The sequence below is a fragment of the Lipomyces chichibuensis genome, assembly GCF_038497645.1.
Source record: "Lipomyces chichibuensis strain CBS 12929 unplaced genomic scaffold V1513scaffold_5, whole genome shotgun sequence".
NCBI lineage: Eukaryota > Fungi > Ascomycota > Lipomycetes > Lipomycetales > Lipomycetaceae > Lipomyces > Lipomyces chichibuensis.
In genome coordinates, this window is record NW_027117457.1 from 328,907 (window position 1) to 343,184 (window position 14,278).

Consider the following 14,278-nt stretch of genomic DNA (forward strand, 5'->3'; position numbering starts at 1 on the left):
ACTGATAAGTCGATTGTCTCACCGTAGTAAACTCCGCTTTATTTATTGACAAAGTATTATTATGACAAGTCTGCCGTACTCGAGGGCAGCCATAGGAATTGCCCTAACCCAATAGCATGTCGGCCACGTAATACTCGGCGTCCAAGTCTAAACTTAAACTTTACGCTATGCTCAATTCGTGCTTCGGTTGCGCGTCAGCTTACTGCATAAAGTTAGATTTGAGTTCAAATTTGTCGATAAAGGCCAAGTGCATATAGTTACTGAATGAGTTTCGATAACGGGGTACCGAAGCCGGTGTCAGCTCCGGGACAATACTGAGGATAGCTAGCTAGATCGTAGGAACAATGTATACTACGGCACATTCTCACACGACATTTGGTAATCCTGTGTTAACTGCACTTTTTTAGACCCAGAGGTAGTGCGAACGGAGTAGGAATACCGGTGAGAGTAGTAGGAAAATGGAGGAATATCGGCCAAGGTGAGCTCCTTTTTCAATGCTATTCCACATGACTCGAATGATAATAAGTTCCCAGGGAGCTATCAAGCAATCCGTTTGCATCTACTCCTTATCGCGATGACCCTGATGGAGCGAGTTTAGTGTCAGACGACTCGATAGGCCAGATTAGCAACTCGAAATGGTGGAGACGGCCGTCGATTTACTTGTTACTGCCGGCATACCTGGTCTATACCATTGCGCAAGGCGCGTTAATTACGCCGATCCTGAATTCGATTTTCACTCTGGTGTGTAGAGCATATTACATGCTGCCAGAAGATGAGTTGGAGGCAATGGAAGACATTGACACAGATTGTCAAACTGCCGATATGAATGCAACCGTCTCGCAGTTCACGATGATAATTATATTAATACAGGGCATTATGGGTTATACATACTGTCGTCCTTACCGCCAATGTATTCCTGCTAATGGGAATTGCATATAGCTGCTCTCGTGAGCCCAAAGCTTGGAGCATTGTCGGACAGGATTGGTCGCCGTCCAATTCTAGCAATGGCAGCCACTGCGCCTCTGGTATGGCTATATAGATGTAACCTGTGCAGTTTAGTGGTATATTAACCAACCTCAGGTTTCTTCCACAATATTGGCTGCCGCGATGAAATCTGCGAGTCGATATGCATATCGCTGGCTCCTAGTGATGCCGATTCTTGAAGGTCTCAGCGGTTCCTTGACTACGATGATGCTGACTGCACATGCTTATGCCACGGATTGCACGCCTCCCGTGAAGCGCGCGAATGCGTTTGCCCTCTTCCGCGCATGCCTGTTCTGCGGTATGGCTCTGGGTCCTGCATTTGGTGGCATGCTCATCAAACTAACCGATAACATTCTGTCGGTTATATATGTGACTCTCGTGATGCAGGCTCTTTTCATCCTATTCATCCTCTTCGTTCTTCCAGAGTCACTCTCCCAGGAAAGAATTATTGATGCCCAAGAGTTGCACCGCATTAGCATGGAATTCGATGCTGCTAGACCACGAGACATGCGTTACTATCTTCGACGTCTTAATTTCCTTCAGCCATTGAGAGTTCTATGGCCAAATGACGGTACACGTCTAGTCTTTAAGCAAAATATCGTCATCTTAACTGGCATTGATGCAGTGTTCAATTGCTGCACGACGGGAGCGATTGTTTCTATCTTGCTTTACGCCGAATATACATTTCAATGGAGTAGCGTCGAAACAGGGTTTTTCATCTCACTGGCATCCGTCTTCCGCGCGATTGCACTGCTTGTTTTGCTGCCATCAATCACATACATCTACAAGCGCTGGCACCCACACGCACAGCACGAAGTTGGCGCATCGAAATCGGATATCTTTATGATTCGTATCTCGGTGATCTTCGAGATGTGCTCGTCCTTGCTCTTGGCATCTGCCACTAACGGTATCGAATTTGCCATCGGCGGCTCATTGGGCGCGTTGGGAAGTCTAGAATCGCCAACTGTCCGCGCTGCCCTCACTAAGCATGTGCCGACTGAGAACACCGGCGCGGTTTTAGGCGCCTTGTCATTGATGCAGAGTCTGAGCGAGATCGTCGGGCCCATTATATTTTCGAATATTTATGCCGCTACAGTAGTGTCCTATCCTAAGGCGATTTTCGTGGCGTCAATCTTTATCTACATTATTGCATTTGTTATGTCACTGCTTCTAACCGAGCATTTGGGAGGAGGCCTGTACGATAGCGGTGATGGGTTGGATATCGCGGTCGATAGAGACCAAAGTATGGAGCTGGAATTGGAGAATGGATCAGATACGGAGGACATATAATTATCCAAAATTCGGTCTGGCTGTGTTCTTCTGTGGTTTCGGGGAGTCTGCATATCTGTTAGCGCGTTAGGACAGTTTTTCGGATGGGCGACGGTGAATCTAGGATAGATGTAATATAGAGCCAGTGAGTAATAATCGAGAGCATAGATTGCACGGGATTATCGAAGGATCTCCACAAAGTACCTGATACATACAATCTATCAATCTCAGTAGTGCAGGCAGCATATAGTAATACTGACATTATCAAAATTCAATCCCACGCCAAAATATACAAATACAAGATACTGAATTCTAAACCAACATCCGAACCTATCAATCCCAATCCATTATATCAATTAGCGAAATCCATTCTATCCATTGTATGACTCGATCAACCCTGAATCGCTTTCAACAAGACCGGGCTTTGAATAGCACCAGGATTAGACTGGTTAATGTATCGGAGCAATTCACAAACTTCTTGTCGTGTCTCAACAAATTCAAATTGCTTATTTTCTTCACTGTCATTAGCGAAAACATGCTCCAGAACCTTCAAGATCTGTGCTGTCAGACCATGTATTGCTGGGTTATTGCTCTTGTACAGTTGAACAACCAATCGGAAAATAGGGTCATTCTCCTCGTAGCCATCCTTAAGCGGCAGACTGTAGACCAACGCCGGAAGAACATCACCGAGCGGAACACTTTCACTATGGCTGTAGGCCATTCGAGCAACGCAACCACAAATGTTCGCCACGCACCTATCGTTCTCGGAATCCGATACCAAACATTGTTGGAGACGCTGCAGAGATTTCGGATAAGTCGCGACAATCTCTTGTGGCGACTGGCTGTACTCAGCCAATAAACCGTATCCATACACTGCATTGCTCCTGACCTCAATGGACTCATCTGAAAGTCTATGCACAAAAGCTTTCAGCAGTTGCGAGGTGTATGGCGTGACTGAGCCTTTCATGCCATTGACAATTTCTGCCAACGCACCAACACCTGCTTTCCGCTCACCCATAGTGGAATTCGAGCAATACTTGAGAATCACGGGGCAGAAAATACGGAAATAATTATCGAAGTCGCCAGCAAATGCAGCGGCCAGTGAAACAACGACATCCATCGCAGATTCGACTAACAAAATGTCGTACTCAGCTGCGTCCTCAATGTCTTCTTCTTCTGGGTCGTCGTCTTGTGTCTGGCAAAGATGCTGTTTCTTGAGGATAGATAGAATCATCGTAGCAATTGGCTCCAAATCGTTGCCGACAATACCAGGACCGCAAAGTCTGAAAGTCTCGCAAAGATTGTCACAGATCACTGTGGCAGTGGACCTGTAACATTTATATTAGTCATAACTTATGTGAAGAGCATTAACGCGACGCGAAGTAAAATGTATCAGAAAAACTTTCTCAGCAACGACAACTTGTGTCTCTGAGTGAGCTGAGTTTAATAAAAGTTTGGTTTTCATCATCTTGCAAATAATCTTCATGCAAAAAAATCCGAATGAAAATGTAATACCTGTCGTCCTCTTCACCGAAAGCCTCAAGTGTCGCTTTGCGTACCATGGCAGAATACGTCGTAACTGTCTCAGTCAAGGGAACCTTCAATGGGAGACCCGGTCGCCACTTACGAGGACCGGAAACTTCGTACACAGTTCCAACAGCCCGCCAAAGGGATCCAATAGCGGCCTTTCGGATACCTTCATAAAAGTGGGTTGTCAAATCAACGAGAGCGTTCGAAGTTTCCTCCAGGTATGGCAAGAAAGCTTCCTTCGTGCCAGCTACGAGATCACCAATCGTGTCGGCAGCAATTTCCTATATATATATATTAGTGGCCACAATTCTGACGACCTGGGCATTAACAATACCTTCTCCATTGCCAGCCCACTATTCACGGTAATATTCTGCCAAATGTCTTCCTCATCAGCGTCACCGATATCAAGATCTTCTTTCTCGCTGGGACCAGTTTCATCTTGCTCCAAGCACTTGAAGATTTCAGGCATTATTTTAGGCAAGAATGGAGCAAACTCTGCACCATAGACTTTTGCAAGAACACCAAAAAATAAGAACACGCATTCCCGAAGACGATTGTGATTCGTCTGCAAGCATTCATAGGCAGCTTGCACTGCAGGGGACGCATATGGACCAAACGCATCCTTGCCAACGGCATTAGCTATAGCCCCCAGTGAATCGAAACAAGTTCCCTTAACATCAAGCTCCTTTTCACCTTCCGTCAGCGATAAATATGGCTCAAAAGATCGAACAGTAGCGTCGAAGTATGGCAAAAACTCATTCTTTGCTGCGTGAGCAGCAGATCCGATGGCAGCGATGATGGGTGCCTTTACTGTCACATCATTCGACGGCTGAGCCAACAACTCGAGAAGCCTTGTCATCAGGGTCTGTAGATATCGAGCAATAACTTCTTTTTCCATAGTCTCTATCATCGCGTCTAGGGCAGTGCAAGCAGCCTTGGCCACTTTCAGATCAGTGGTCTCCATCATGTTAAATACCAATGGAAGAAGAACTTCATGCTCCTTGCTAATGGTGTCTTGTAACTCATCCGCAAGCTGAGCGAGAGCCTGCAGCGCCGCCACTCTAACATCCAAAACGCCGTCGCTAAGCCCTTGGAGGATGATGGGTAACACAATCTTAAGCTGAGTGGACAAAAATTCTGGGGCACCCTCGACCGCGACACAAAGTGCAAGAAGACCAGCGCGGCGGTAATTAGCATTTGGTGAAGAAGCATATTTTGGAATCTCAGTTACTAAAACATTCATAACTTGAGATGGCGGCAAGCTTGTCGACAGAATATCAATTAGTCTTAAAGACAAACGCGCAATGTTATTTTCGTCGTCATCATCGTCCATATCTTCCATTTCCTCTCCCGCAATTGCGAGCGCTGCGGAAGTAAGCACTGGACCAACCTTAAGCGACTGAACCTTCATCTTCTTGAAGCGAACACAATTGCTCAGAAACTGTAATGCCAATGAGCGGGACTCCGTATCCACATTCTTCTCCTTCGCCAGTTCTAACATAAACTGAATGAGTTCGCCGAGGCTCTTCGATATAATTGCCGAATCAACCCATAAAAGGGTCTGAAATACGTCAAAAGCCTGGCTCACAGCCTTCTCATCGCTCTGGTCGATCAACTGCTTTAATACCCCCACCATTCCAGGAATGAATTGTCTGAATGTTTGAATATGTTCTTGGCTGTCTATGATCTCGGAAATCTTACCCAAGGCCAGAAGAGTATTAGTTCGCACTATCTGACTTTCTGGATCATTGATCGTATGCGAGAACAGTGAAAATAGTTCACCGATCTTGTCAGCGAATGTTTCCTCCATTGTGTCTAACAATGTATATAGAATATAGACGCCGAGTTCACGTTCGCTTGCGGAAGCTGATGTCGCAGCCTTCTGGAGATACGGTGGTAAGTCAGGCCAGGCATTATTAGGTAAATCAATCTTTGCTATCTCAGAGATAACACGAGCAGACGCGTGACGGACAAGAGATGAGGGCTCCTGTAACGTCAATTGTAACAATGCACCTCGTATTTGCGTGCGAAGTGATTCGTCGAGGTCATCCCAGTGGTTCGATATGAGCTTCCGCACCTCAACAGCAGCGAGTTGTCGGATCTGCTGTGACTGGTTCTGCTGCATGATTTGAACTAGGGCTGGCACTGACTGACCTAGCGGGTAAAATTCCTTCTGAAGCTTGTTCGACGCAGACTTAATGACCGCACTGTTAGGAGCTGTTGTCTGGTTTAACAGCTCCGTGAGTTGTGACAGAAATTGCGCATCCGCCATGATGTAGGATGAAATATATATATAACGAATATATAAGACGGTTGCCTATCGCCGATTAGTACATCCGGTTAGCTCTCGAATCGTTTTTTCAAACATACCTGATTCTTTATATATTACGAATAAAACCACAAATGCACAATTACAGATACTTTTTTTATTTCTTCTCAGTAATCTAAAACACGATGCAACAAACGTCGGGTCACAAAGGTGGTCAATGATACATCAGGAAAAAAATTATTTTTGGTGCCTGTACGACAAAAAAAAATTCGAGTAGGTAGAAAAACCCTAATACATTCACGTAAAGCCATCAGGAGGTCGTCCTTTGAATGAGTGAGCCCTTAACTGAATCAAGCGAAGCACAGAACCTTATCTCACGTGATTGTGCTAATGTGCCAAGTCACCATGTAATTGCGCACGTTGTGCAATGAGCATGACCTATCGCAATATGTAGGTGAAATTATAACAAATCCTCTCACGTTTTTGACGTTATAATAATTCAAATCAAGGGGCAAGCTATTCAAACAATAGACTAATATATACAATGATAGATTAATTGATCTACCGATGAAACTCTGGACTATACGAACGTCGGCTGCCAGCGTTTCAATATATCCTTTTCGGCCTGTGAGCAATAATTCTGGCAGATCTCCTCAAATCTCTCACGCTCATTTGCACAAAGTGTGCGGAAAAAATTGATGAGGGTTTCCTAATTCGAAGTCAGTGTCAATGTCACATACAGAATGTTCTTGGCCTTACATTAGTCTCCTCGTCGCCACCTTTTTCCTGGAAATATCCTATTGGCTCTTCACCGTTGTCCTCGTCGCTGTCATATCCGTTGCTCTCTGATCGCGCCAGTTTTTGTAGCTCTAAAATGTGTTAATAGCATCTGCAAAGCGTTTCTTCGGCTTCTTTCATACCGCTCATGGTCATTCCAAATTCAGCAGGATTGAAGTCATCTTCCCACTCAATGTCCTCCCCATCAACATTTGTTACTGTATTGTCAGAGGTGGCAGCACCAGGTAATATCCCGGCACGGCTTGCAATGTTAGAGTCACTTGGGATCGATCCTAATTCTTTTATCAACAGTTTCAAGATTTTAACATGTGCAGGAATGGTTGTAAATTTATATGGTCCTGAAAATCATTAGCACTGATCTTCGAATTAAACATGATGTGTGACAGACTATTTTTGGCACGAGATCTGGTTATGATAATGTTCGTATCCTCGACTATTAAGTCGCCTTCCACTGGTATCGACTCGATGAATTGATCGTGAAGCATATAGAGCTTCGCCAGTGCCAAAACACTAGCACACGTTAGCAGTCGTTTTAATCAGATTCCAATGTGGATGTCTCACTTCAGTCTTATTTCTTGAAATCCCTTGAACACATCAAAGTTTGCCAGCCATGACCTGACGACCGACTCTAGCCCAGTTAAGCCATCCAAATCTACATCGGCAAGGAAGTTCACAACGCCTTGAGGATCTATGGTGACCATGTGCGCATACACCAGGATAAGATTCTAGAAATCACGTTAGATGTTGAAGATCATATTTTCAGAGTCACTTACCTGAACAAACATGGGATTCGAAGCCGACGCAAGACGTTGAGCGGTTGCAGATAGTAATTGGCCAAGGAGTTCACCCAGATCACGACCATACTATAGATGCTATTAGCCAATGTACAGCATTCTGAGAAAGTAGAAATACTGACTTTGTCTACAATCTCGGAAACAACTTCACCGACACACATAGCTGACGATTCTTCCACAGCCGGGTTCAAAAGCCGAGCAACAATATTGAGCACAACTTCGACTCCAGACTTGCCCTGAATATCCCGCCTAAAACAAAATTAGTCCATGGCATCGGTTCAGTAAAGCCATGCCATTTGTTACCAATTCCGCAGTTGTTCGGCATCTTGTTGGATAATATGTGCGACGAATTCTGAACCATACTATAAATTGCCTGTTAGGTAAATAGCAGCGAAGACCGTCATCCTACGTACTTGAAGAAGTTGATTATCATCAGACACCAATAAGATGTTCGCAACTTTAGGGAATACGAAGTCCACTAAACCTGATGGCAATGGGGTCGGAGCATGGTTCACTAAAATTGAAAGCAAGTTTACAATAAGCTATAGCAGAGCGGTTAGCGTTAATTTTATCATTGACAAATTCTAGTGGAAATGCGTAATACCGTTGCATTCGGCAATTCATCGCCGTTAGGTGCCGTGCTCAGACCAGCAACAAGAGGTGGTATAGCAGTCTCGCAAAATTTCTGAAAATTAGCAACATTGATGTTCTGGGCAAGGTACTCGAAGGCCTCGAATGTGTCACTGGTTAACTGAATATTCGAAGCATCTTTCGCTGCCGACGCGAACAATAGAGCGATAATCTGTGAATCTGGGAGAATAGCTAGATCTGGGCTGATCTTAATCGCGGCTTCCAAAGAATCGACGAGTAGAGAAGGTGTCTCGTCTGCAGAGTCCGCAATAAGAGAATTGACACTCTCAACAATGGCCATCTGCGTTGCTTTCGAGTGTCGTCGAGGATATGCTGACAAATATCTGAATAGTTGAAGAATTAGAGTTTAGTTTGAATCATGACAAGATTAATAGTTGTACCTTTGAATTGCCAACAGACAGCATGCTCGAACTATAAAGCTAGAATCTGTCGACGCAGCCTGCAATGCTGAATTAAAGAGCTTGTCTGAGATATCGGATGCCGCCAATATGTCCTTTAAATTTCGGCATAGTGTGCCACTAAAGACATATGAACGGCCGCGTAAAAATACATTTGCTACTTCATGTCAGCTTTTTGGAGCGTTCCTAATATCACGCGGATAACGCACCACTGGATACTCCATTTGAAATGATCTGCAATAACTGATCGATAGTTGGACTGCGGCCAAGTTGTTTGCCATAGGTTCGATCTTGAACGAGAACCGTTTCCAATAAGAATAGGCTTGCTTCTAGTGGCCGCCATCTGCAGAAGACAGTGAGCTTGTAAACTATGATGTTAGAAACTTCATACGTACTCTGCCGATGACGTGCTAGCTAATGATATCATTCTCGTTTTCAGGGCATCAATTAGAGGATCCAGGGCATGATCGCTCATTTCCTGCATTTTATTAGTGCTGACTCGGCTATTGATCTCAGTCGCAATACTAACCAAAAATAAGTCAGAAGATGCAGTGCGACAGGTATATTTCGGCGATAACGACAGTTCTTCTGTCACAAAAGCATTGGCATCCTCCTTCCAATCATCCTCCTACACAGTGTTAGAATAGTTTGACGCTGGATGACGAACCGACCGCCATTACGCACATCTTCCACAGACACTTGACCCATGGTAACAGATAGATCAATGAATGAGTTCATATTTTCCGCAGAGTTCTTGAAGAATGCCTGGATCTGGTGATTCGGTATACATTGCCTAATGAATTCCATCTCTTCCAAAGGCAGCATTTTAATATATCTGGCCTCGCCTTCAGGATCGGAAAAATCCTCATCTGAGTTGCCACTTGTGTAGACAGACGCGTACAATACAGCAGAATTGCGCAGATCGGCCCAAACAGATGAGAAGAGTCTGCTAATTAAGTATGGCTTCGTCTCTGATGGGAAGGTAGAATCCATCTGCTGTATAGCCTTGGCTGTATTATGCTTCAGAAGAACTAATCCGGCCTTTCTGGCCTCGTCCGTGTATGGCAGTGCAAGGTTATTCGAGAACACCGTGGACCAGACATCTACAGCTTGACTAACAAATGCATTCATGCTCTCCCCTTCTGTTTGAACTTGATTGAAGAAATTGAGTGCTGCACGAACTGTGTCCATAGTATCGGCTTTGGTACCGAGATCAATCTAGACTGTTAGTAGGCAAACAGCACTTTACAATAAAAACGTACCGTGGACAATGTAGCCAGATTATAAAGCGCCTCGAAGACCTGGCTAGCAACTGACGCGAATTGCTCAAATGTAAACCCATCGTCAAGAAGCTCTAGCAGCAGTACGATCAGATAGCAATTAACGGACAGCACAATCAAGAGATCATACCTTTCAAAATGGACAAAGCACCGTGAATACTCTGCGTTTCCGGACTCTTTAACATACTCAAAAGATCGTCAAATAATTCGGGCCATTCATCAGGAAAATCTGCGCTCGAAATCTTCGAAACCAAATTGGCAGCCAAAGACCGCAACTTTCGCTCCGGCGACTGCAAGATCTGGAACAACTCTCGCCGGATCACCGCTTTCACCTTTGGCTCCAGAGCTGTCCCCACAAACTCTTCAAACTGCAAACTCCATGTTCGCGCAATTGTCAACTTCAATATTAACAACGCGGACTGACGTAATGTGATTGGATAACTTGTTGTAGCACCAATGTTGATCAGCGACGTTGCCAGATAGTTGCCTTCGACCTCTTGGAGAGTCTTTAGCTGTTGTTCCGCAGACGTACGAACCTCGCGATCAGCTGCCTGTGTCGCATTTAGGAGATCAACTACCTGTTGATCCATCTCAACAATGGAATTGTCGTATCAAAAGTAAAAATTCAGTGGCAGCGTTTGACCAATGGGGGGAAGTCTCTCTCGAATATGACCTACAACGCGAAAGCGCGTTAAAACACAGTTGGTACCCGCGCGTGTTTAGAGTTCCTCGTTAACTGCGTTAGGAAGTAATTTAAGTCACGTGACAACAAACCGGGTAACACCAGAACTACGCGTAGAGCGCTGCTGCCAACCGACCAAAGAGCCTCGAATTTATACTATACACTGAAGATAAACCTTCATTTCATCTGCGGAGAAATCATGACTGGCATTTCCAATTTGAACACTGATTATTTTAGGCTGCGGTAATGTCGACATCAAAAACACAGCTTCCATCATGGACATTTGCAGAAGTTCTTTCAGCATTTGCAGATTTCCTGATCGTTAGTATTCATACGATCCTGTACGAACGCGAAATATATCCACATGAAACTTTTATGCTTGCCCGGAAATATAATTTCCCGGTTAGGCAGTCGCGACATCCGCAGGTCTGTGACTGGGTCCGCAATGCCATCGGCGCGTGCATGGATCAGATGAGACGAGTAAATATGCACCCTAGTAAGGTTGATGTAGATATTGCGCGTACTAACGAGCACACAGGGAGATGTGTCTAAGATATCTGTGGTCATTTTATCCAGTATTGATATCCCGCTTGAGAGATTTGTGTTTGATATGACGTCCTTTCCCAAGGTCTCAGAGCGAGATCAGCAGGTTGAGTACGATAATTTCTCCCGCTCATTTGGATCAAAAGAATAACAAATGTCAGGATGAAAAACCTCAATTTTAGCATGACAGAAATGGATGAACAATATAGAACTTGTATTATGAAATTAAGCCATACGTCGTCAATACTTGGCAAACTGCCAGCCGATTGTACATTTACAATAACGATTGAATTGAACGATGACGGAAAGCCTCCGGTTGGGCACGATTCGCCTTGGGTTCCGGCGGATGGTATAACCCCAAAACCGGACGTACCTTTGAAATCTGTCCCTCCGAAAGTGAGGCCGTTAAGAAACGTGCTAATGGGGCCGCTAAGCTTCGACATATATGTAGAAGAATCAAAGACAAAGGAAAAGGTTGTAGTTCGTTGAGGAGGAGTACTAGTGTGTTGTATACTATTGTATATTAATTCGTAAATTTTTTACATGACATGTACAATTTCCCGATACCTTTGAGTCGATCAAACTCCGTGCTTCTATCATACTAAATACATCTTTATACCCATTTGTATGCTACAAAATACTTTAATGAGCCAGCCATGGAACGTTTACTTCACACCCGTAGATCCTATGCAAACCATGCAACTCTTACTATAATCCCATTAAAGTTTTGCAATTTTCATATACGAGATAACTAAACCTAGTTAGGATCTCATTCACTGATGGATAGTTACTGACGTACCTAATACTAACTGACGGAGCCACCTTTGCTAGATTGGGGACCAAGCCACGGAAAAGCCCCCGATATCCTTCAAGTTTAATCGTCTTTTGCAAAACGTCAGTCATACCTGTATATGTCTGAGGGTGGGAGGCAGTTCCCTGGGCCTGAAGGCGCGTCCGCAAAACATTGACGGGATACACTACAGAGGCACCCACGCTGCCACTGATGGCACCCATCGTCAGAACTAGCATATTCCCAAGCTTGACATCACCTTCGTCAATTCCCTGCTGTTTTGACGTAGCCTTGACATACGCTCGCTTCATTGCTTCGAATGTTCCGAGGTCGAGTGCAGCAAATGGAAATATTCCGGCTAGCCCAAGAGCCAGACCTCTATAGTAGGATAAGAGGCCACCGCTCCGCCACATATTCTTCGCGGTGTTCATGAGAAGAGCATTTCCCCGTAAATCACTAAATTCGGCTTCGCATTGAATACGACTAAAATCTTGTCAGCGCCCTGCCGATATTCTTTGTAGAATTCGACATACAATTTTAATGTATCGACTGGATAGACAGCAAACTGTGACATTGTACCACCAATTCCACCGGCCAAAAACGACGAAATTCCAGACATCTCATTGACCGTTTTGCCCTCTAACTTTGCCAAAACACGTTTTGAAGCCTCAAAAAATCCGAACTTTATCGCAGATTCTGGGAAAATCTTGAGCACGTTCAAGCCGTTGCCGACAAAAAAGTTTGTTACCCCACCATGTCTCCAAATCGTTCTTATAGCATCCAGTAATGGACTACCACTGCGGATAACACCACCAGCCTTGACCTCCGCCATTATTGCCGCTGTCGCTACATTTTTAGCCGAGTCATTTATCGTATGGCCAGTCTGTGCAATAAGATAGACTTTTAGCCTACGCAGGACATTAGTACTGATCTTAATATACAATTAGAAACCTCAAATACCTGTCAAACGGGGCAGTAGAAGTTCGAGACACGGCACCTGCTATACCGCCAGATATAAAGTAACCGATACCGCCAAGAGTGTCGTCGCTCAGTACTACGTCTCCTTCAGACGTTAAAGGTAGACTGTCGAAGAAATATCTGTAGGCGGCGCGGATACTCATGTTATCTACAGGAATGAAAAGCAAAAAATTTCTCCACTCTTCAAAGGAGATCTCCCCGTCATTGTCCCGATCCATGTAGTCAAAAAATTGCTCTAGCTTTGCTGATGGGACACAAAGTCCTGAGGTTTCAAGAGCAGCGGCGACCTCTGTTTTGTCCAGTCGTCCGTTCTTGTCTTTGTCTATCGCACTGAATAAGGCCCAGAGATGCTGCTCAGTCTTCTCGACAAATAGTTTAAATTCTTCAAACTGTAAACGATGAATATGAGCTTTATCCATGAACGAATTCTTGGTTTTACGTACCTGAATAATTCCGTCTCCATTTTGGTCAACCAATTCTATAACTTCGTTGGTGATTCCAACGGCATGCTCTAGTGCTATGTGACTATTAGGCAAGTGAACCCGGCACTTCAATCCAACGATACTACCTACGATGATTGAGTCTGTGAAAACCTTCCTGAAGTGCATCCTTGTCAAGGTAACCCTTGTGTTGAGTATCTAGAGATTTGAACAGTTGCAATATTCGCTCCTCACGTGCCCTTGGCGTCTCCTTTTTGTGGAGTCTTGCTTGGGCTGGCATGGTAATGCTAGGTTTTCAATGAATTCCTCGATGTGTTCCTCCACAAATGCAAATATAATAGTCGCGCAAAACAGCCCGAACTGAAGAATAATAAAATCTTTCAGAGATACATAATCCAACCATTGACCTTCGTTTTATCCAAAACAATAAAATTTTCCTCAATACGTGTCCGTGGTAAAAGAACGCAGAAATTGTTGATGTATAGAGTCGCTGTATTTTTCCGCGTTGAACTACCACCAGCCGAGCGGCTCTAATTTTATGGCATCGGAGTGATGAGAAACAACGCGGAATACATCGGAACGTCCAATGGGCTACGCAGTCACCGGTCTGCCTTATTGGAAAAACGGTTGCAAAATTATGTATTAGACAATGATTAATTAATTACTTTATACACATATCCTTCCCAGTTCGTAGACTTTTTCAATATGCGGGTTCTGGCTGTGCACATAATATTCTTCACATCTACGTCATTATTGTGTAACTTTGCTGAGTCTGTTGGCAGATAGATGAGAGAGTACAAATGTGTCTGAGCTGCAGGTAGGCTTGCGTAACTGTACGAGTATTTATGAGTTATGGCACAAGTACAAAAAAA

At 44.3% G+C, this 14,278-nt stretch overlaps 5 protein-coding genes across 5 annotated transcripts; 2 read left to right on the forward strand and 3 right to left on the reverse strand.

Annotated features, from left to right (window-relative positions):
- Positions 1–272: 272 nt before the first annotated feature.
- On the forward strand, positions 273–2,555 carry V1513DRAFT_483234 (major facilitator superfamily domain-containing protein). Its single transcript, XM_066900411.1, has 4 exons — positions 273–478; positions 534–910; positions 940–1,025; positions 1,081–2,555. The coding sequence occupies exons 1-4, from the start codon at positions 459–461 to the stop codon at positions 2,272–2,274; spliced, it is 1,677 nt and encodes a 558-aa protein (XP_066755339.1). The 5' UTR covers positions 273–458; the 3' UTR covers positions 2,275–2,555.
- Positions 2,376–6,296, reverse strand: V1513DRAFT_439037 (armadillo-type protein). Its single transcript, XM_066897145.1, has 4 exons — positions 6,154–6,296; positions 4,118–6,100; positions 3,769–4,064; positions 2,376–3,581 (listed from the first exon to the last, which is right to left on the reverse strand). The coding sequence occupies exons 2-4, from the start codon at positions 6,053–6,055 to the stop codon at positions 2,645–2,647; spliced, it is 3,171 nt and encodes a 1,056-aa protein (XP_066755340.1). The 5' UTR covers positions 6,056–6,100; positions 6,154–6,296; the 3' UTR covers positions 2,376–2,644.
- V1513DRAFT_439040 (armadillo-type protein) lies at positions 6,297–10,705 on the reverse strand. Its single transcript, XM_066897146.1, has 17 exons — positions 10,104–10,705; positions 9,956–10,047; positions 9,378–9,911; positions 9,223–9,321; positions 9,089–9,171; positions 8,903–9,036; positions 8,676–8,850; positions 8,249–8,618; positions 8,058–8,186; positions 7,948–8,006; positions 7,767–7,893; positions 7,624–7,713; positions 7,412–7,575; positions 7,239–7,360; positions 6,973–7,188; positions 6,812–6,921; positions 6,297–6,761 (listed from the first exon to the last, which is right to left on the reverse strand). Exons 1-17 carry the CDS (start codon positions 10,561–10,563, stop codon positions 6,633–6,635), a joined length of 3,093 nt encoding a protein of 1,030 aa, XP_066755341.1. The 5' UTR covers positions 10,564–10,705; the 3' UTR covers positions 6,297–6,632.
- A 44-nt stretch (positions 10,706–10,749) lies between these two features.
- On the forward strand, positions 10,750–11,709 carry V1513DRAFT_439046 (DNA-binding protein). The gene is made up of 3 exons (XM_066897147.1): positions 10,750–11,135; positions 11,194–11,309; positions 11,360–11,709. Exons 1-3 carry the CDS (start codon positions 10,902–10,904, stop codon positions 11,685–11,687), a joined length of 678 nt encoding a protein of 225 aa, XP_066755342.1. The 5' UTR covers positions 10,750–10,901; the 3' UTR covers positions 11,688–11,709.
- On the reverse strand, positions 11,701–13,907 carry V1513DRAFT_439054 (mitochondrial carrier domain-containing protein). Its single transcript, XM_066897148.1, has 6 exons — positions 13,539–13,907; positions 13,410–13,483; positions 12,949–13,355; positions 12,522–12,896; positions 11,998–12,471; positions 11,701–11,949 (listed from the first exon to the last, which is right to left on the reverse strand). The coding sequence occupies exons 1-6, from the start codon at positions 13,684–13,686 to the stop codon at positions 11,907–11,909; spliced, it is 1,521 nt and encodes a 506-aa protein (XP_066755343.1). The 5' UTR covers positions 13,687–13,907; the 3' UTR covers positions 11,701–11,906.
- Positions 13,908–14,278: the final 371 nt, after the last annotated feature.